At 50.9% G+C, this 22395-nt stretch overlaps 1 protein-coding gene across 2 annotated transcripts; it reads right to left on the bottom strand.

Moving 5' to 3' along the window:
• Positions 1-3926: 3926 nt before the first annotated feature.
• On the bottom strand, positions 3927-15534 carry WNT5A (Wnt family member 5A). 2 transcript variants are annotated; one of them, XM_088022021.1, is made up of 5 exons: positions 15433-15534; positions 14283-14425; positions 12809-13059; positions 8059-8351; positions 3927-4385 (listed from the first exon to the last, which is right to left on the bottom strand). In XM_088022021.1, the coding sequence occupies exons 2-5, from the start codon at positions 14360-14362 to the stop codon at positions 3927-3929; spliced, it is 1083 nt and encodes a 360-aa protein (XP_087878147.1). In that variant the 5' UTR covers positions 14363-14425; positions 15433-15534. The 2 variants fall into 2 exon arrangements, with proteins under 2 accessions (XP_087878147.1, XP_027966251.1); XM_028110450.2 differs by lacking the exon at positions 15433-15534 and having other exon boundaries at positions 14283-14362.
• Between the last annotated feature and the right edge of the window lie 6861 nt (positions 15535-22395).

The following is a 22395-nucleotide window of genomic DNA, read 5'->3' as shown; positions in this document are numbered from 1 at the left end:
TTTCCCCATTCCATAGAGAGAGGGGAGACTAAAAAATACTTTTTAAAAAAAAATAAATATTTTAAAAGTATACTTTACAGTGATAATGCGGTATCTCCGACCTATGCCTTGGTGCATATTTGCATTACATATAGGCTTCAAGTTATAAGTACCTTTTTATCCATCTCTATTTATATTATGCTCCACTCAGTCTTTGGGGACTGTTTTTGCTAATGATCTCTTGGAGTCAGCCAGTACCAGTCTCTCATTTGGAGCCCTTATCCTGCTAGAGTGTCATATTTGATAATTCCAGTGGCGTGAATAACATTTTGCAAAAACAAATTGGAAACTGGTATTAGCAAAATTGTATGAGAAAAGGGTTTTGGGGAGGCTACTAAATCAGTCTCAGGAGGTCAGCGGCTTGAAGAACTGAACAGATAAACCGGACTAAAACTTAAAACAATCTTCCTATTCCTTGAGCCCATAATTACTATTTTGAACATGGCTCTGTTTGCCGCTGCATATATATAAATTTTTTGTTAATTTTCCTGTATTGGGAAGATCTTGAATGCACTCCAGGATGAGAAGGGAAAATATGCTGACGCTCCTAAATGAAGTATATGTTTTTGCAATAAAGAACACTGGTCAATATACAACTGAGGAAAAACTGAAACAGATGTGAGTCCTAGAACCACAAGCGTTTGAATTTGCCCAGAAATGCTATTTTAAACACTCTATATGTTGGTCTACTGTTTTTCTGTGGAATAATGCATTCTTGGCATCCTTAAAAGGTTTCAATATGTTACAAGGTTATCCGGAAAGAAAAAAGCAAAGGGCTAACGTATCAATCTGTGCGGCCAGATTTCGGTGTACATTTTCAGAAAGCACAAGAACTCATATTAATTGCACTTAACACAACGAACCTTTAGTTTCCAATGAGTTTCATTCTCTGCAGACTGAGGCTTGCTTTTCATAGAACTACTTTCAAAGGGGCATAGAGACAATCCGTCCATAGTAACTTCAAACAGATGCAGTGGTAAACACAAATACACTTTTGGACGAAAATACTGGTCATGGATAAAAGCGTGTGCCTTTTCAGTTCTTCTCCGAAATGTTACAACAGCAACACGCTCTAAAACAATTAAGTTACATGCATAATGCTAAAAGAATGTGAGCAATCCTATAACCAGCTTTAAGCCATCTGCTTGCTTGCTTTTTTTTTTTTTTTTGAGGAACACATATAGGAAAGAGAATTCCCCTTTTGTTCCGTTACATATAGAAATCTTTTGAAGCTCCCGAAGTTTGGTTTTGGTAAAACTCTCTACTCCTCTATTATTCTGACGTGTAGCCATTCTAAACTATCCCTCATGGTTTCTCAAAAAACCTTCACATGAAGTATCTGAAGGACAACTGAAACCACTTACCAATATACAAGTAATGTTTTATTTTATATTCTATCTTCCATTTGGCATAAGCCTTTCGATGTTTGTTTTTTAAAACCAGTGAAATTTACAAATCACGCAAGACAGAAATATGTACATTAAAAGTACAGAATAAAGGCCATAGAAGATATACATAATATCTGAATGACAAGTAGAATATCTTACATTAAATAGTTTCTTTTAAAAACTAGGATTGTTAAACTCAACTCTCTTCATAAACATGAATCACTAAAAAGGAACAAAATCTGGTTTAGCAAAAAAAAATTACTTCATGGTTTTTGTATAATAAAAACCAAAAAAGTGACATTTTAAACTAATTAGTGCTTTTCAATTTCAAGATCTTTTGCTTGCAATTCACTGCAACTGAGGGGACGAGAATATCTTCGTGCAATAAATTAAAGAGCCACAGGTGGCGGAGGTGATTATGAAGGCCACTGAGCCTAGGAGGGTTGCAGGAGATGAGTATCTTTCCAAACTTTTAAAAACAGCATAAGTCTGAGATAAGAACACATCTGATGGCACTTTTAGGAAAGAGGTGTCCTTTGCTTTAAAAAAAAAATTTTTTTTTTTTTTTTAACTAGCTATGTTATGTCATGAGCTCGATTTTCCTTACGGACTCAAACAGGTACTACCAGATCTAAGAAGCACCGGTTTCCACTCTGCAAAATGAACCAAGGAAATGGAAACGTAGACAATGCTTCTGAGTTTTGAATGTCTCTTGGTTTCCATGTCTATAACAAACGAGTAATGCCCTTTCTGGAAAGTATACAGAAATAGAGGTTGGAGAGAAGGGGATGGTGCAGGGACGACAAAAGAAATCTTCAAACCAACATGCATTAGCAGTTAAGACCTTCCAGATTCCTCAGAAACAAGGCTGCTTTGTGATGCTCCAGGTGTGATCGATCGCTTCAGGGCTGCAGCCCAAGCTCAACTCGGAAACCTTCTGGAAAAATCCCAATTGGATTGCATTGAAGGATAACAATGCTCTAGAGGGACAAATAACCCCAGAGTAAACTATAAGTCACTGGCTGCACTGAGATATAACTATATTTATATTTATATATAGATGTGTGTGTGTATATATATGTTATGTACAAAAGACTTTTGAGATATCAGGCACCATTAAACCACACCCCCCTTATAAATGCAACTGTTCAAGTACACTAGGAACAGTCTTAGGGTACACCTGCAGTATAATAGGAAAAGCTGGAGTGGATAGTCTACACACAGGATCACAAGCGTGAAACGCTGCAACACCTCTGGGAACTCCATTAGCCATGTAATGTCATTAAAACATATAAAACTACTGCTCCTCAAAATAAAAGTTTTAGGGGGAAAAAATCCCCAAGTAGCAAACTGTTTCCCAAGTGGAGCTTGTAATGTTTCATTTCCTGTCCCACAATCAAAGGGGACCCAGTGGAGCTGCCTTTTGACCAGCATCACATCACAGCAGGGCCAGGAGGAATCAGAGAGGGCCTGGGGTCAAGCCCGAGGGCCAATTTCACTTTCTCCCCTTCACACAGGGTTTCTGCTCTGGTGCAGACCTGACCTGCAGGCAGTTACCTTGTTGTTTGGGCTGAGGATCTGTGAATGGAATTCATTTATTATTTTCATCATTATCATTTATTAACCAAGCATCCCTAAGAAAATTACAGTATATTTTTCTTTTTATATTCAATCCAACCTCCCTGCCTCTCTCCAAACAAAATGGCTGGTACCCAGAATCATTCAGGGATCCTTTTCCAATCTGACAACCTAATTCCTGTAACAGCATCAAATCAGTATCTCGATACAGGCATTTTTAAGGTGTTTTTTTTTAACTCCCAAGGCTTTCCTCCCTGTTCCCCAAGTTTCAGTAGCTACCAGTACAGGACCCTCTGCAGATGGAACATTTGAGAAAAATAAGACAAATGATACATCTTTGAGGGATGTGAGATTCTCCCTGTTAACTTTTTAAATTACCATTTTGAAAATGTTTCAGGCTGACAGCCCCTAGGGAAGGGGGTGGGTCTCATTTTGTGTTTGTTTCTCCAGACCCCTCCACTTTCCCCAGAGCATTTACAATTCATTTTGGTCACAGAAGCTGAATCGTGCAGAGAGCTGTACCACCCCCTTCCAGCTGGATGCTACCTGTCCTATATTTGACCCCATAGTTGAGAAAAAGAAAACATCTTTCCTTTCCCTTCTAGATGTGCACACAACTAAGGGTACATGTAAATCCCCCCTCATCCTATACCATCAAAAGAAGTCTTGTCTTACCTTTCCAAAGATGCACAAAATAAATATTTGTCTTGGTTCCCACCCCCCATTATTGCCAAATAATAATTATAATATTAATAATAAACCACAGAGTTCTTAGATGGGAACAGAAAAAAAATGGTTCCGGTTGCAATGATGGGGGGGAATAAAACAATATTAAAAGAGAAAAACCAGAATCACTGTACTTTCTATAAATAAGTGGGTCCTGGGGGCGGGGCTGGGTGACGGGCGGGCGGCGGGCGCCCGCTATTTGCACACGAACTGGTCCACGATCTCCGTGCACTTCTTGCACTTGACGTAGCAGCACCAGTGGAACTTGCAGTGGCAGCGCTCCGTCTGCACGGTCTTGAACTGGTCATAGCCGCGGCCGCAGCACATGAGCTCGCAGCCGTCCATGCCCTCCGACGTCTTGTTGCACAGGCGGCCCTGCGTACCCAGCGAGCCCGTGCTCTCGTTGCGCACGCAGTAGTCGGGGCTGGGGTCGATGTAGACCAGGTCCTGCGTGGTGGGCGAGTTGAAGCGGCTGTTGACCTGCACCAGCTTGCCCCGGCTGTTGAGCCGCATGGCCGCCGCGCTGTCGTACTTCTCCTTCAGGGCATCGCCCACCTTGCGGAAGTCGGCCAGCTGCAGCCAGCACGTCTTGAGGCTACACGAGCCCGACACCCCGTGGCACTTGCAGGCCACATCGGCCAGGTTGTACACCGTCTGTGGGGAGATGGGACAGTCAGTGTACCCACTCGCGGAGGAGCACGCTGGTGGAAGGTATGTTCCCAAAGCTCCTCTCACCCTTCCCCGTGGAGCCACGGTCCCCGGCTCTGCCAGGGCCCAGCCTAGTTCCTCCTCATCCTGAGCTACCAGAAGGCTGGTGTTGCCTTCTTTAAAAAGTCTACAAAATAAATAGGCTCTTAGCCCCTCATTAGTACACATCACCGTGAGCAACAACCAGCTTTTAAATGGGAACGGGAAAAGACCACTCCAGTTGCTTCTTTTTTTCCAGGAAAACATTACAGCAACTAATAGGTCTTGAACGCTCATCCCAGAGATTATTCACAATTCCTCGCCTTCATTACCTGGATTAATCCCCTCAGGCAGCCTATGAGGGTAGTGCTAATATGCCCATTTCACAGAGGAAAAGTGAGGCCCATAGAGTTCTTACCCAGCCACTGGAAGGTAGAGGTGCCAGGATTTGAACCCAGGCAGTTGGGCTCCAAGCTCATGCTTGGTGACTTGCCCATGGGCACCCAGCTGCTAAGCAGGAGGGCGGGGAGGGGGGCCAGCCCAGGTGGGATCAGGGTTCAAATCTTAGTCACTGTTATTACTGCTGTGTGCCAGGCACTGTCATCAGAGCCTTATACTATTTATCTCATTGAATCCTCCCAAATAACATTATAATGGGTTAGATGATGGCACATGGCACAGAGAGGGTAAGTGGCCTGCACAGGCCACACAGCTAGAATGTGGGGAAACCAGGCCTGGATCTCAGGCAGTCTCACTCCTGCGTCCTGCACAATCCCTAACCGTTCCCCACACTGCCTAAGATAAGAGCAGGCACACCAGACCTAGGCGGATATGGTTTTATCCTAACTCTGCCCCTGAATTCAGGCAACTGGCTTCACCTCTCAGAGCCTCCTCTTTCTATCTGGGAAGGAGAACTATAATGGTATGAACCTTGCAATACTGTTAGAAGGACAGAGTGAGGGGATGCAACAAAAGTGTCTGGCATACAGGATGAAATCAGTGAATCTGCTCTTTCTCCAGGGTGATGAGCGCATGGCATCTGGGTGCTGGTCCTGGGCTCTCACTGGGTCACTGTGGCCTCCCAGTAGCAGCGCCCACTGGCCTTGGCCTCACAGCACTGTGCCCAGCAGTCTGGGAGGTGGTGGCTGCCTATTTATAGTTGCCACCGCCCACAGCCCCTGTGCCAGTCACCCTGCAGAATCGGAGTGGTGCTGGCAAGCTGCAGGGGGCCTGTCAGGAACCTGGAGGCTGGAGTGAGCTAGAAGGCTCCTTCCACCCAGAATAGCTCCCTTCATCCTAGAAGGATTCATAAGGGGCTTTTTTAAAAAGGGGGGGGCAAAATGTACTCCCTTGGCATAAAGAGTTTCAGGCACTCAGCTAATATGTGGAAGGGTTTTGCAAATGTATTTAACCTTTGCTCCCCTTTGAGGATAATAAAAAGCTAATGCCCTGAGGTGATTCTAATAGGATTTCCTGGCACAGTGTCCAAATTTCCTCCTCCCTACCACCACTGTCCTGGAGAAAAACTGTCTTCTACGTAACTTCATCTGCCAGGATCCAAGGACAGTTCACTGCTCAAGTTATAAAACCTACAAAAAGAATTCACTCACTATTTAAAAATGTAGATGTTAAATGACATTCTAATATTAAAGGTGCTTTTCCAACTCTCCAAAACCCCCTCTTTCCACTTGGAAATCCCTTGACCTTCTCTCCTTGCTTGCTAAGCCCCTGATCATTTCTCTTCCCGAGAGAAATCAAAGAAATCCCCTCCATGGATGAAAGTACCAAATATGGGCACAATGGGGCCCAGAAGAGTCAAGCACATCTCTGTCCTGGAGGCACGTCTGGTCTGAGGCCCTGTATGCTCAGAGTAATGGGATGTGCCCCCTGTGAGGACAGGGGCAAGCTGTATGGGCTCCCACAGAGAGTGGGGCTGACATGGCCATTATGTGGCCTTGGTCAGCTGCAGTGGGGAGAGACAGCAATGGGAGGCTTGAGAAAGGAGAGGCCACACTCCCTCTGGGGCAATAATGTGACCCCTCAGGGCACCACAGGCAAAAATCTGCCGAGTTTAATCCTTCCCCAATACCTCCACATGCTTAAGTGAGAAGCTAGGTTAGCTGGAATTACCTAGATAATCTTTGACTTCTCTGTTCCCTACTTCATAATGTCTAACAATTATGATTTATCAAGCACTTACTAAAGGCAGACACTAAACTCAGCCCTTCTGACTGAACCATGTGAAACTCTTATTTTACTGGTCAGAGATAGTCAAGTGTTGGTAAAACTTCGTATGGATCCACCTCCTATATGATCCCAGTTAGTCCTCACATAACCCCAAGTGATAGTTCATGCCATGGCCATCCAACAGATGTGGAAATGTGGAAACTGAGGCTCATACACGGAAAGGAACAGAACAGATCTTAATCTAGATTTCTTTAATTCCAAAACCGATAGCCCTTTACTCCTGAGCTGTGATGCATGAGTTTAATAAAAAATGTGCCTGGGCTTGTATCTCAATCCATCAATTTTCCCCCATGGCCATGAAGTGGTTCTCTAGGGCCTCAGTTTCCCAAGCTTTACAAATGAGGGTGTGTGGTTAGAAGGTTCTAAGGCTCCTCCTAGTCCTCTATATTTTACTCTGTGATTATCTTCCCTTTTCCTCGCCCCAAAATACAGAAGAGTGAAATCTCTGACCAGAAAGTTCCTGGCACCTACCTTGGGTTCTGTGAAAAAATAATGACCCTGGTTTTCAATGCTGCCAAACTTAAGCAAAGTTTCACCCCTTCATTTTAAAGCAGCCATAAAGTGCCATGTGTTTAACCGCAGGAAAAAAAGGGTCTTTTTAACTATTGTGGAGAAGCTTCCCACCAGGGGAAGGAAAGAGTGGACCCAGAAGGCTGGTGAGGGCTTGCAAAGCTGGTCTCTCTGGGCACTTCTGAGTGGCTCTCTCTTCTATCCAGATCCACCCTCGATTGGCCTGATGGGCAGCCCTATAAAATTCCACACTCCTAAAAATGCTGTAGTTTTCCTAGAAAAGCTCTTTAAACAAAACAAAACCAAACCCTCAATCTGTCAGGCCTGCTATCTAATGCCATGAGGGGAGGCAAGGAGAAAGCAAGTGAGGGAAAAGCTTAAGTCCTGGGAGCTGAGCTGAGGACTTTCTCAACTGGGCACCTACCAGGATAAAGAACTCCCTCTCCCAAATTTAAGCCCAACCACAAACATGTTTTGGGGAGGAGGGCGAACTTTATTCACATTTTTATTTCTGAGCTGGGCTGGCCAATTGCACTGGGGACTAATTAAAAAGGCAGAGAAAGCTCTTTCTCAGGCAACTGCAGGAGCACCTTTGCTGGAGACCAGGGCAGGATGATTCACCTCCAGGAGGCCTTTCTGGGGCGTGCACCCCTCTCCAGAGAGGCCTAGGTGTAGGTGGGGCAGGAGGAAGGGAAGGAGACAGGGGAGCAGAGAGGGAGGGAAAGCGACCTGAGACAGAGCCAGAATCAGAAAGGGTGGGGGCCCGATGCCGAGGTTGGGGGGTAGGTACACCTGGAGGGCGGCGCTGGGGGGCGCCGAGGGCCGGAGACGGCCGCCGAGCCTGCGGACCCGAGCGGGCCGGGGCGGGCAGGGCGGGACTCACCCTGCGGCCGGCCTCGTTGTTGTGCAAGTTCATGAGGATGCGCGCGCTCTCGTACGAGCCCTTGGCGTGGATGCGCTCCCGCTCGCGCGCGTCCACGAACTCCTTGGCGAAACGGTAGCCGTAGTCGATGTTGTCCCCGCAGCCGCCCCACAGCCAGTCCCGCGGCAGGTCCTTGGGGCGCGCGGCGCGGCTGCAGCCGCAGGTGGACAGCTCGCCCTCGCGGCACGCGCGGCTCATGGCGTTCACCACCCCCGCGGCGCTCACCGCGTACGTGAAGGCCGTCTCGCGGCTGCCTGTGGGCGGGACGCGGGGGGTCACCGGGCGCCTGCCGGCTCTGAGGACACCCCCCCCGGAGCCCCACCCCTTCCCTCCCACCCAGCGGCCCCGGGGCACCCACTGGGGTAGAGGGGGCCGGGGGCGCCCCCAGCCCTAACACACCCGGGGCCGGCCCCCACCCCCAGGGAAGGCCAGGAGAGCCGCCCCAACACGCGGCAGCAGCAAGTGACAGACCCCCGAGGTCTTTGCTGGGACACTGAAGAGCCAGCTGGGGCAGCGCTGGGTTGGTTTTTCCCTCCAGCCCCTGAAAATCCTGGAAACTTACTTCCCAAAATCACATGAAAGAAGTCATTGAGGGAGAACAGAATGTGGGGAGACTTCCTTACACTTATTTTAAGGTTTGGTGTCATTTTCATTTTGAGTTACCTCCGGCGGAAGCACAGAATTTGCTAGGCTTAGAGCCTCTGAAAGTCTTAGGCCCTGGGACCCAAAGGCCGTCCTCCTGGGGCCTGGCTTCCCCTGCTCCATCACGAAGCAGCATGGTGCCCGTCTCAGGACAAGGCTCTTGACATCCCCAAAGGACGTTTCTGAACCTGTTGTTCCTAGAGTATTACAGTGAAACTTGCCTCTTCTTAAATCCCAAGTCAATTGGCCTGGTACTTCGCCTTCAGGAAGATGGAGGTCTACTTTTAAAACAGCCTGCCTGCTGCCTTTTATGCTACTTCTGCAAACCCCCCTGCCCCCATAGCCTTTGCCTCAAAGTGTGACAATAAATTGCAAGAAGGAAGAAACCACAATCTGAGGAGAAAAGTCTTCCCTTTCTCAAAACCTATAAAGGCTACTTCCCTGTACCACTGACAGAGAAGTCCCATTTGTCAGGAGGCAAATGGAGGCAATCATAGACTACCTCAATTCCCACTTGTACATGGAGATGTTTCCATGTGTAACAAGAAGCCACTTAATAAAAATGTAGTGGTACCAGAGAGAGAGGGTTAACACCCGGCCCACTGAAGCTGGGCCTGAGGGGTATACTGGGGCGGGGGACGGGGGGGGCTCACTTTCTTCAACTATAAAATAAGGGCATTGAACTAGATGCCTAGGAGAAAAAAAGGCCGATTTTGGTGCTGAAATCCCTGTACCAGCATAAGTTTCTCCCACACTTTAAGAGCTTGCTAACCATCTTTTTTTTGGGGGGGGGGGTGGTACAGCAGAAGAACAGATGACAACAGGGGATTCAGCCCCAACTAGAAGGGTCCGTCTGAGAAGGATGGCTAGGCCAATTCCAGGATCCAGCAGGCTGCCCTTTCTGGGACTTGAGCTCCACACTTCAATCCACAGATATCTGTGATTCCTCCTTCCAGGAATGGCCAAGGTTCCTGGTTACCACAGACCTTCTCTCACACAATGTAAAAAATGAATAATTTAAGGGGTGTGCTGGTGGTTGGCAGGAGGATCCAGAAAGTTCCTAAGGGGTGTTACATCTATCTAGCTCAAATGAGAGAGGCAGGACACATCAGGGAGTGGAGAGAAATGAGGTGAGCAGATAGTTTCTAGGGAGTTATTTGAGGATTAACACTGATAGTATAGAAGAAGTGGTGGCCCTGGATGGGAGACTTGTAGAGTAAGGCAGGAGCTAGAGGAAGATAGATCAACAGTCCTGTGGGGACAGATAAACATAAGGCACTGTCCTGGGCGTAGACAGTGCATAAAAGGACTTTTATACAAAACACAATAATACTGCTTTTTTCATGGGTCTACCTTGAGCATTTCCTTTTTTCGCCCTGACACCCAAACCTGGTCGAAATCTCTTAAGCTTATTGGTCACTGAAGGGAAAAACGTCAGTTTGAAAAGTGCTCTTTGGCTGATAGCCTGTGGACACAGCCATCCCGGATGGAACACTGCTGGTTTAGTTCGGTTTCCCTCCCTGTGAAATCTACATCTCTTCGGACCTTCGCACCCCTTAAAAATGGAGCCTTTCTTATATATCTTTTCACAGTGTGGAGACAAAGAAGAGACAGAGACAAAAGCTGAAGGAAAGGGTAGCGTGATGAAAAATGAGAAAGTTTCCAAAATGAAGACTGGGCCCTTCACTGGCCAATTGTGTACATACAGTGCCTCCCAGGCAACTGGCACCCTAGAAAAATGAGTCAAAGAGGGATGGAAGTGGCAGCCTGAGTTTCTCAGACACTGGCCCCATCACAGGGTCAGATTCTCACGGACACGAATTGCTCTCCATGTCCCTGGTTGTACTAAATGCTCTGGAGTGGGTGCATGCATGCATACGCGCACACACACACACACATACACATACACACACACACACAAACACACACTGCAGCATCAAAGGTATCTTAAACTTTCCCTTAGCTCCTTCTCTTCAAACAGACTCATAAATAGAAAAGTGAAAGCCAAGTAAATTTCCCACTGTTAGGGTTGGGTCCATGTTCCCCTTCCACAAAAATCTATTCTGGTTTCTCTTCCCTCCATCTCTTTTTTAAATAAATAGAAGAGAAGGCCCCAGCAGTGTTCCACCGAAAGCCCAGCAGCAGCTTCCTGCTATAAGATCCCGGGAACCTGGGGGCTTTGGGCAAAGGAGGATGGGGTGTGCTCTCAGATGCCCAGGACATCAGCTAGCTTGATGGGAGGATCTAGCAGGGTGCCCTCGGAGGCTGCCAGGAGGTTCTACTCCCACCCACTTGCCACCAGCCCAGATGGGAGTACCACACAACTGAGGACCAGACAGTGTATTTGCAAGGGACAATTAACTATAAGCCTTTGTACCAAAGGTTCTGCTTGTTCCCTGAGGAAGCAGACTCTTTGAATCTTGGACCACATTTTAAATAAATCTCCAGCAGAACTCAAATCCACTTAGCAAATGATAGCTTATTCTGAACATTTTGGCCCAACACAGGCTACATCGGAAGATGAGAAGAGGATCTTAAATCAAAGCCCTGTTCCAGTGACGACACAGAAAAACCATTCCAATTGCTGTTTTGCTTCCTGGTTACTATCAAAAATGTATGGCTTTTGCAAACTCACACACATGTGAAAAAGTGCTCCCAGAGTTTGAGAGGAAGGCAGTTTAGGGGGAATATATATAAGGCAAAGCTGACAACTTACCATTCTGATACAGCTAAAACAAACCAACACACAAACCAGTTGTGAGCTTACTCACAATATGACAATGCAGAAGAGAATCTCCACCACCCCAGTTAACTACAGAGGGCAGTCCACGTTCAGGGCAAACTCCTGTGTCCCTGCCGCTCAACTCCTAGATTCAGATTCCAGTATATACATTAGCACATTTTAATCATTAACAGGAAGGACAAAGCCCTATGAAACTGCAGGCTGAGAGCTGCAGACCACTTTGCCATTCATTTAGAGGAATGGCTTCCAGTCCCGTATTATTTTAGTATATGAAGTCGCTGGCCTCAAACATCCACTGACAACTCTTTTTTGTTCTCAATGAATGCACTTTTCAGGGTTTTTAAAAAAGCATTTTATCCATCCGTGACGGATATTAAGCCAACTTTTTTATCTTCAGTCAGTCTAAACAGTTAATTGCTCTGATAAATGGCTTCTTATTTTAGGAATCACCGCGGTCGTATTAATTATAAGGGCTTGTTTGCATAATACTAAATGGACCTAAAATATTCACACTAGAAAACACATACAGGATCACATCTGTCAGATAATATCCTATGCTAGTAAACCAAACCAGAGGCAAACTGAGTTTCCAAATTCTTTGCCTTTAGCCCCATTTTAATGCCGCCTCCTCCCTCCATGCAATACCAAGTTCAACGATACGTTTAACATAAAGAATCAGACTGTGAGCAATACATTTAAGACTTTTTTTAAGTTTCTAGCATGTGCTTTTATATCAGTTGCCAAAATCGCAACGTAAATTGGATCACTTCTAATTAAAATTCTTTCTGGGACTAAAAATAAAGCTTCTAACATATATATCTCTATAGCCTCAGGAAATATCTATATTAGGAAAATTAAAACCTTATTCACTTCCAACATAGCCAGCATTCGAAAGATGACAGTATTTAGTTTGATGCGTGGGCCATTTGAATTGTGGCTTAAGAGACTTCTAACCATTAAAAGAGTTTTGAAGTTTAAAAGGATATAAATGACTCATCTTTCCTCACCTCCTTTTGAGAAACCAACATAAGCGTTCTGCTTCTCTTCCAAACAGAAGGCGTTTTAGAAAAAAAAAAATGCAGGGTTCAGAAAAATGAAGGTGTCTCTGATGCTTCCCTTCTGATTTGGCTAAAGGAGTGAGCGCCCCCAAACTTATTATCATCAAGGTGTGGGAACCAGCATTAAGGCCCGCAGTAGTGACCAACACTCCCCCGCCCTCATCCTGCTGGAAAATTCCCTCCTTAGCAAGCTCCCAAGTGCGCAGGGAAGCCCTTCTGCAGGAGAAGGCTTGATCTCTATTTAAACGTCTGTTACGCAGTGTCCTACCTATCTGCATGACCCGGCCAAACACAGAGGTGTTATCCACGGTGCTGCAGTTCCACCGCCGATGCCGGAATTGATACTGGCACTCCTTGATGCCCGTCTTCGCGCCTTCTCCTATGTACTGCATGTGGTCTTGGTACAAGTGGCACAGTTTCTTCTGTCCTTGAGAAAGTCCTGCCAGCTGGCTGCAGAGAGGCTGCGCTCCTATGATATATACTTCTGACATCTGAACGGGGTTATTCATACCTAGCGACCTAGAAAGGGTGGGGGGGAGATGTGCATTCAAGATTTACGTGAACTCTCGACGTAGGCCCCCTGAACGCATGTCAGCGAGACAGAGTTTTCAGCACACAGATGCTTTTTCTCTCCGGCTTGTCCTCATGACAAAGTAGAAGGGCTTCATAAAACTCCTCTGTTCAAACTGCGCTCAGAAAACGGAGGTATTGTGTCGTCCCCACCCCGCCATCTGGCTCCTCAGTCAGGTTTTCACTCCGTTCTTTGCCCTCCTTGCCATCTACCTGAACCCATGTTTCCGAAATGCGCTCAGAAAAGGAGGAGATGGTTTGGGGGACGGGCCTCTGACATTAGAGAAAGTGACTCACTTTGCCCCACAAATTGGACGGATCTGCCTTGAAAGCGTATGTATGCCCAAAGTAGACACAATGAGACGCGGGGTGGAGGAGATAGCAGCTCCTTCTGACTGACGGAAGAACAGGGACCCAAGTAGAGAGACTGAAGAAAATTCACCATGTTCTGGACATTTTAAAAGGGCCCCTTATGTGATTGTGAAAGACCCAAGACAGGGTATCCAGTGAATACAAGTCATGTTTGACAGTCAGAAAAAACGCTGTTCATTTACAGGGAAAAAAATATCCAGAACGCCGTCAAAAATAATCCTCTGGATATACTGCAGTCTATCTACAAGACCCCTAACCAGAGAGAAAGGCTCACTTAGGGACGTTTGACTACTTCATGTTCACCTCCTTTTGATCAAATTTCAAGCCCCAATACTTCCCCAATTGGAGTGTAGCTGTCTTCCTAGAACACCCTGCCTACCTCAGACCCTGAAGGTTAATAACCTCAAGTGACAAAAAATAAAAGCTGGAACTCACTTTTACTACCTAGAGGTGGCAAAAGTAAATTTTATAGATAGGCTTACAATTATTAGAGAAGTGAATTTCGGTCCCCTTTTATTACATGATGTACTACAAGCAAACATCTGAACAAGGACCTCATAGAAAAAGGTGTAGATTTATAGGGTCCCATTCCCTCCGGAGCTAAAGATTAAGCTTGACGATATTAACAAGTTAAAAGAAAATTCTGATTTCCAGATATATAAACAAAATACATTATACACGTATATACCAGATAAAGGCACTCAAACTCACAATTCAGCTTTAAATACTGTAGCATCATACCCACGAATCTTCAAAAAAAATAAAATAAAACAAAGAATATGTACTTAGAAGGAACTTACCACCAAGAATTGGCTTCTATTACAACCTGGGCGAAGGAGAAAAATATGGCCAAAGCCATTAGGAAGAACTTGGAAGACATTGCACTTCCAGCCGTCCCCAAAGCAACTCCTGGGCTTAATATTCCAATCGACTTCTGGAGAGGGAAGAAAGGAGCAGATGTTTATTGCCTCTCAGATAATTTTCAAGCATACAAGTTTAAACAACGGAAGCATCCGGGGTCTCTTAAGTTTACTGTTGATTGACTGCGCTTCTCCTCCGTGAGTTTTTTGATGGCAAGATATAGGCAGTTTCTTTTTCCAAATTAATCCACCCACGCAACCTCACCAGGAAATCTGATTTCGCTGGGATCCTGCGCGCGGGGCACGCCAGCGATTACAAACATGTCTCAATGCTGTTGAGTCAAAGCCCCGGTGCCAAGCGCTGCCTCTTTCCTGCTTGTTCGCTTCCCGCACCCCCTCGCTCCCCTCTAGTCCGCGCTGTGCTGGGTCCCTCCTCGGGAATTCACTCGGGAACCCGCAGCCACCCTCGTCCGCTCCCAGACCTGGGCCGAGCAACAAGTGGAGCCGGAATTAATTCCATGGGCGAGAGGAGCGCGAAGGCGAGTGGAGCACGCCGCCGGCGGCTGCGGAGGAGGCGGGGTGGCCGGCGCGGGGGTGGGGGGTGGGGGGTGGGGGTGGGGGGTGGGGGTGGGGGCAGGACGCGGGAGGGAAGGGCAGGGGGTGGGGGGCGAGGCCCCGGGGAGCGGCGTCCGCGAGAGTGCCCAGCTGGGAAATGCAGCTCGGAATTAACAGCGTATGTTTCCTAATCAGTTTACAGGCCGCTTTGGGGGAAGCCACTTCCAGAGGGGGAAGGGCAGCCTGGGTCTCTTTAGGACACTGTTCAACCAGATTGTAGTGGGGAGGAGATGGGGGGCACTGGGGATAACGGGGAGAGAGCTCTGCTCTCTCAACCAAGGAAACCGGAAAAACAGTGCTCCTTCCCCTGCCTGCAGCCTCCTTCTACAACTCAAGTGTACCCCCGAGAAGGGGACAAGGGATAGTACCCCTGAGGGAAGAAGGGGGTCCGGGTCCCTCTGTCCTGGGAGAGGATCCCTTCCCTGCCCTCCCACAAATTCTGATTTTTCATTTCACTCTCCTTCCCGCCCCCCTTCTGTCCCCACTCCTGACAGCTGCCACGGAGAAAGAGGAAAGGACGCCAAGGGGGACTCCAGTTTCCTTTGGTCTTGGTCTGGGGTTGTCGGCCACTTCGCCATCGCGGCCCTGTGAGCCTGGCCTTAGAACACCTCCACCCCACCCTCCAGCCCGATTCAGACTCGGTTCGGTAAGTCCCGAACGGTGAGAGTGCGGGGTGAGGCCACAGCCGGCGCGAGTGAGCCCTCGGCGGGGCCAGAGATGCGCTGGCTCCCGCGCCGCGGCGGAGCCCCTGGATTCCAGGGAGCAGAGGGCTCCGGCGGCGAAGGTTCCCGTCGTGAAGAATTTCGCGGGCAGGGGGCGGCCTTGGAAGCTTTCGCGGCCGTTCCTCCCCACTGGTGACTTCTCCACCTGTAGGCGGCGGGGGCGCGAGACAGTGGCGCGTGCGGGTGGGAGGAGCGGCTTTCCAAAATTCCCTTTTACGTTTCTGATAAGTGTAACCGGGCTGCGCTGCACCACCCGCAGCCCCCGAAGGAGCCCCTTCCTCGGGAAAGCAAAGGTGAGCCTCCTCAAGGCGGCCGAAGGGCCTGGAACGTGAGCCGTCAAAGGGACAGAGAGGATCTAGGCAGCCATGGAAAAGCGAAGGGGGCCCAGGAGCGTGCCAAGGTTTTTCTATGCCCGCCGTCCCTTTGACCAGGACAGCTCGCGGCTTCTCCAGGAGGAAATGCTTATGTGGTCCCCGGTGCCCACTAACGGGGGCTCTGAGCCCTTGACCCACTCATTCTCCAAACGCCGCAAAGCTGGGGGCGCATCCCGGAGAATAGAAACCTGGGGTTTCCCCAGCCTAGGAGAGAGAAGGCTCGGTCTTCCTCCCCACCCCCGCCCGAAGTGTCAAGTTTCCTCCAGGGGAGGGGGTGGGCTGCGAGGTCTAACTTCGCGCGCGGCCCAGGCTGCAAAATCGCCTCTCCCCCTCCGCGGCCAAGGCCGCGCGCGCACACACACTCACAACACACCCATGCACATTCACACACTCAAACGCGTTCACAGACACACACGCACCGACGTGCTTCCGAGACGCCTGCGGAGATGGCTGCTGGCCGCGCGCACTTTCCGAGCTTCCCGACGGGCGGGGCGCGCGGGGCGGGGCACAGGCAGCAGAGAAATTGATAACAGATTCGGCGGATTACAGCGGATCTCTTTGTTAGAGGCGAAGCCACACAAACCGAACCGACTTTGGGCCCGATGACCCCGGGGAGAGTCCGCCCGTTCCTAACTGGGAGTGGGTCAGTGGGTCTCCGAGACTCGGGTCTCCCCAGCTCCAGACTGGGGGCAGGCCAGAGGTGTCCCAAAGGGGATCCGGCAGGAGAGCCCTGCGAGTCGCGTCTCCACTTAACCCCGCGTGCTTGCCCGGAAACAGCTTGGCCCTCTTCCCGCTCCAACCTCCGTGCAACCCCCAAAAAGGCCCCACAAGTTTGAAGGACTGAAAGAACCCACAGCGAACTCACTAATAAATACATCGACTCTGTAGGGTAAACACCCCTGCCTGTTTACCAAGAGATCTGATCCGAAAAGACAGTACGAAATGAGACCTCTCCGGAGACTGTCACGCCGGGGGTAAAACAAAAGTTCTAGGCGGAGGCTGAGTTTACTAAAGAACCGGCTAAATGCTTTCGAACACTTTCAGGGCCATGAGAAGCCCACTTATGTAAGGATCCTCAGAATCCGTTCCTAGCATGCGATGGGGAGGAGGATTGAGGGCACTTGAGAGGTTCTAGCGCAGGGGAGGGCTGAGGTGGGGGTAGGGCATTCGTGAGCCCCAGTTTCCAAAGCCAGAGCAGCTCAACGTAGTGATGCTTATTCTGTCTTTCCAAAGCCTCCGCATTGGATTGAAGGTGTTCCTAAACCTTTATTATCCACTGGGGTGCAGGCTGGGGGTGATGAGGGATGGGAGAGAGGAAATCATCACTCCGGTTAGAGGCGGTTGCCCAGCCACAGAGAGCGTCCGAGAGGGCGCCCAGCACCCAAGTCCTCAGCCCTGCGGCCCCTAAAGAGAAATTCCGCAAAGGCAGGAAGAAGATTCTCGAACCTAACCCACGGGCGCTACTTCATTCGGTCTGGGCATCCCCTTCCACTAGGTTTTTTAAGTGCAGGGTCCCCCAAGTCTGGGAGAATGGAAATGAAGGGGGAGACCAGCTAGGAGTCAGAAATGAGTTTGACCTGGGCTCGCGGTGGCTAAAAAGATAGGAAACTTCAAGAATCCTTGCTCTTGGTAGGAAATAAACTTTGTTTTCCCCACTGTGATCTCTCCCTAAAGGAGAGAAAGGGAAAACGGCGGGAGATAAAAGGCTGCACCACAAAGTTGCGACGTCCTGCCCCAGGAAGTGCCAAGAGAGAAGCGGGAGTGGACGGGGATGAGCCTGGTGAGGCCCACAGGAGGTCCGCTTTGGGGGAACGTACAAGGATGTAGGGCTCCCCTAAGCCTCTAGCCTGGGCTCGGGGGGACCGAGGCCACCCCTCACCGTCTTGTTGTGTCCACAGCGCTGCATTTGTGTTGTGTGTGTTGGGGGGGGCGGTGTGGGGAAGCCCGAGAGAGAAGGTGGAGGGAGCTCCTTGCGACCAAATCAGTGCAAGGACTGCCCCGGATCAGGACTGAACAGCAAGTACGAGAACAAGGAGTCTCCAAAGGAAGAGCGGTGGCCAAGACCGGTTCTGTTCTCTGTCTCCCCACTTCCATCCCAGGACAAGTCTCTTCAGACTTCAAGACTTTCTCTCTCTTCTCTCTCTCTTTCTCTCTCTCTCTCTCACATCACTCACACCTCACACCGGTTAACCTCCAAGCACAGGCTCTCAACTTTATCAGAGGAAGAGCAGAGTGAAGGAGAAATAAAATTAAAGATCAGTTCAACCCCCACACTGCAGAGGCAGTTTCAACTCCACTTTTTAATAGACGAAGAAATTGAAGCCGAGAAGGAGAAAGCAACACTTGGCTCCCGCGGACAGCCCCGGTGAGAGCGCCAAGGCCCTACCCTAGGCCTCCTAGGGCGACGCTCCTGTTCCTACGCCCTGGGGAGGAGGTAAACCCTTCCTGCTTTCCCCCGAAGCCCCGTTTGCTGGATCGGACCCCTGGCTCCTTCCGTACTGCGGCGACCACGCAGAGCAGCTTGTCCTCTGGGGGCCTCTGAGGGGCCCTCGCGAGAGAGGAGGACCTGGTGGTCGGGAAGGCCGACCCGAGCCAGAGGTGGGAGGGAGAGAAGAGCAGCTGACTGCCCACCCCAAGGAACAGACTCCCAGGCGTCCTACCTCAAGGCGGCCAACAGGGGGCAGCCGGCACCGCACCGCGAGGATGAAAAGGCAGCGGGAAGAGCTGAGCTCCGTGCGCACGGTGCTAACCCCTTATGCACCGGGGCGCTCTGGTGAGGAAACGTAAAGGCCAGGGACTCTCGGGCCAGTCCTCCTGGGGAAGGTCCTCCTTTGTGGGGCCCGGCGGGATTAAGGCTAGCTAGTAAGCCCAAGACTTGAGAACAACTGATCCTTTACTCCCCTCGCCCCCCACACGCAGGGCACAGATCTACACACTCGGACACAACTTCCACGGCGTCTCCACAGCTTGCGCGCTTTCGACATTGCCCCCTCGAAACTTCCCTGGCAGAGACTGTCTGGAAACGAAATCTCCCTATCAGGCTGGAGCAGCAGTGAATCTTGGCGGGAGGGCAGGGGCTGGGGAGATGCGATCCCACCCCTGGCTCCAAGTGACTTCCAAACAGCGGGGTTGTCCATTTAAAAACGGGAGAGGAGAAGGGACCCCGATGCCAAACTGGACTTGGAAAGTAAAACAAGGCCCCGAGGTCTCCAGATTTGGGGTTCTTTTTAAAACTTTTTTTGGGGGAGGAGGACGAGCGGGAATTTGTTTGCTTTAGGAAACATCTTAATTCTAACTCCAACCTTATTTTCTAGAAAAGCAAAATGGGAGAGGATCAAGAAAAGTGGAAATAAGGAGCGAAGCTTGGAGAACAGACAGAGGAGAAGTTGTTTGGAAAATAACAAGTTATATTGCAGGAAGAAATGTTAACTTTTCGCAAAAGTGAACTCCCGGTGACCCTCGCAGTGTGTGACTCGGCTTTAACATACAACTGACAATTAAAACAAACAAGAGTTCACAAACTGCCCCCCTCCCGCTCTCCCAAAGCGGAGGCCCAAATGTTTCCAAAGGACAGGGCAGATTCCGCGCAGGGGGCCGGGGCGCGCTCTCCCAGCGGACGGGATTAGAGCCACTACTGCCAACACTCCCCGCCCCCATCACCGCGGCAAAGTGCCGGGGCTCACCCAGTGGCGGCTAATAATGCTAATAACGCAACCCGGCTCCCGCGCCGGGGTGCGCGCTGGCCCCCCACAAGGCACTCTTAAAGGCACACGGGCCTGCAGCGCTGGGATTCCCTGGCCGGGACGAGCCTGCAGCAACCTGGCCTCCCGCAGCAGAGGGCGAGGGAAGAGGGGGCGGTGCACTGCTCTGGGGTGTCGGCTCCTAGTCCTGCTGCCGGGTCTCCCAACCAAGGAGTCCTCCTCCCCTTTCTGAGCCCCGGCCACACACCCTCTTGGTGCCGGCGCAGTGGGCGCTTCGTAAATATTTGTTGAATTGAATCATTATCCTGTTGCTGAAATATACATAGAAAATTACACTGGTGTTTCTCAGGGCAAAAAGAAAGTTTTCGGTGAACCGCTCTCAGTTCTAATGCCCTGGGTCATCCTCACTTTTTCTCCAAAGTCTAAAAGGTTTGCAGAACTTTTTGTGAGACTGGAAGTCTCCCGGGAGACAGAGGCAGTGCGCGAAGGGGGGGCGGGTGGGCGAAGGGGTAGGGGTCCCTGCCAGCTACGCAGGAGTTCCAGCTTCTGGAGGCAGTAGAAGAAATGGAGGGATAGGAAGAGGTGTGTGTGTCGGGGGGGGGGGGGTGGTCATTTAGCTTCCAAAAGAAAAAAAGTAAAGAAAAAAAAAAGTGGCGAGTGTCGGCAGCGCACAGAACACCTACCTTCATGGCGAGGGGGAGGGGACGCGGCCGCCGGGAGGAAGTCGCCACCAGAGCGAGGGCAGCCGAGGAATCCGAGCGGAGCGGCCGGGTTAAGCCTGGGGGGACGATCCGGCGCAGAGCTTCGGGCTCCTCCTGGGCGCGTCCGGAAGGCGCAGGAAATCGGTGGCGAAGCGGTCACTGGCGCCCGAGTCCGAGGGCCCGAGCCGGAGCAGCACCGGGATGCGCCCGGGAACCGAGGGGGCGCCGAAGCCCGCCAGCCGGCAGCAACAGCAAAGCCGGGCCGGCGCGCAACAAGGGAGCCGCGGGTCCGGCGAGGGCGTGCAGGCGACTGTTCCGCGGCGAGGCGCTCCCTCTCCAACGTCCATCAGCGACGGCGGTAATTAGGGCTTTCCAACCCCAAATGTGGGCGTGATTGTGCAAAAGACTTTACAACAAATAATAAAAAAAAAAAATTCTTCACAAGAGGGTGAAAAAAAATGCCCCACTACTCAACTCTGGCCCGGGGCGGGGGCGGGGGCGATCCGCGCGCCCAGGTGCCCCCAGTTCATTCACACCACGGATTCTGCAAACTCCCGGCGGCTCACGCCTCCTGATCTCCAGCTCCCTCCTCTCCAAGTCTGTGGCCGAAACGTCTGCTTCCAGGCGCTGATCCTGCGGCCGCGAGTGAGTGTGTGGACGTCTGTGTACACACACACACACACAGACACAGACACACACACACCCACCCACCCCCACCCACCCCCCCACACACACACTGAAGCTTTGGGGCCACAGAACAATCAGGCGCGCATGGCTTTTTCTCCGGGAGATGCCGCTGAAAATGCACAAGTCGCCATCCGGACTACAAGAGTCAGCACCAACTTTTGTCCTTTCATTTTAGGGTTTGGCAAAAAGGGGGCGCAAATTGGGTAAAAGTTGTCCCTCGAACGCTCTGTGCAGCAGTTTCGGGGGCGATGGGCGATTGCCCCAGGGGAGACACTGGTTCCCCCCCTCCCCACTCCCTTCTTTCTCTCTTCGGGTTAATCCCCGTCTTTTCCCCGCCTTCCCTAGGCAAAGGGCGAAGAGGGGCGAGGGCACCGCGGGCGTGGGGCTGGGGAGGGGCGAGGGCCAGGGACTCCGCGGCGGCTGTTCAGCTCCGGCGGTCCATGGCCGGCGCGGCTGCCCACCTCCTCGTTTGGCGCCGGGGCCCGAGGGGCGGGCGAGCAAGCAGGCGGGCGGCGGGCGGCGGGCGGTCGGGGGCACGGCGCGGCGGCGGCGGAGGCGGCGGGAGGAGCTCGCTCGGCGGCGGCCGCACCGAACCGGACTCTGGGCGGCGGAGGCGGCGCCTTGGAGCTTGCAGCAGCCTTCCACGCGATCCTGTGCCCCGCAGACAGACTGACCCACCGCAGGGACCGCGACCCCCCCCCCACCCCCTGGCCCTCCTAGCCAACTGCCTCACTCTCGCTCCCTCTCTCCGGACTCCTCTTTCCCCTGCTGTTCTCAGAGGGGGGAAAAAAATTTTTTTTTTTAAGTTGCAGAACCAAAGGCGGCTGGAAAGAGAGAGGGAAGGGGGGAGAAAAGAAAGAAAAAAAACTCAACTTCGCCTATGCGCATGCGTGGTGAGGCCGGCCTATGACAAACTCCGCAGGATTTTAAAGCCGTACCATGGCTGGGGTGCAGGGGGGGTGGAATACGCTCCCTGTTGGAGCCCCCTTCTCTGGGCTCCCCATCCCCCAGGCATCTGCTGAAAGAGAGAGGTCCACCCCGCAGCGGCTGCCTGCCCACCGCCCGGCTGTCTGCGATCTTCCAAAGCCGCCGACCCTCGGGAGGCTGAACCCCAACTTCCCGGTCTGGACCCCTTGGCTCGCCTGTCCCGGGCCGCTCCCACTGGGGCTGCAGGGGGCCTGCTGCCCTAGCACGGAATCTCTGGGAGGACCTCCGCCCCATTCTTACCCCTGAGGAAGGGTCCCTAAGTCCCC

This window comes from Eumetopias jubatus, unplaced genomic scaffold (genome assembly GCF_037043125.1).
Source record: "Eumetopias jubatus isolate StellerSeaLion01/CBP00866 unplaced genomic scaffold, mEumJub1_p1.0 scaffold_1, whole genome shotgun sequence".
In the NCBI taxonomy this organism is placed as follows: Eukaryota; Metazoa; Chordata; class Mammalia; order Carnivora; family Otariidae; genus Eumetopias; species Eumetopias jubatus.
Note: the sequence above shows the minus strand (reverse complement) of the source record. Positions and strands in the feature narration are given on the sequence as shown.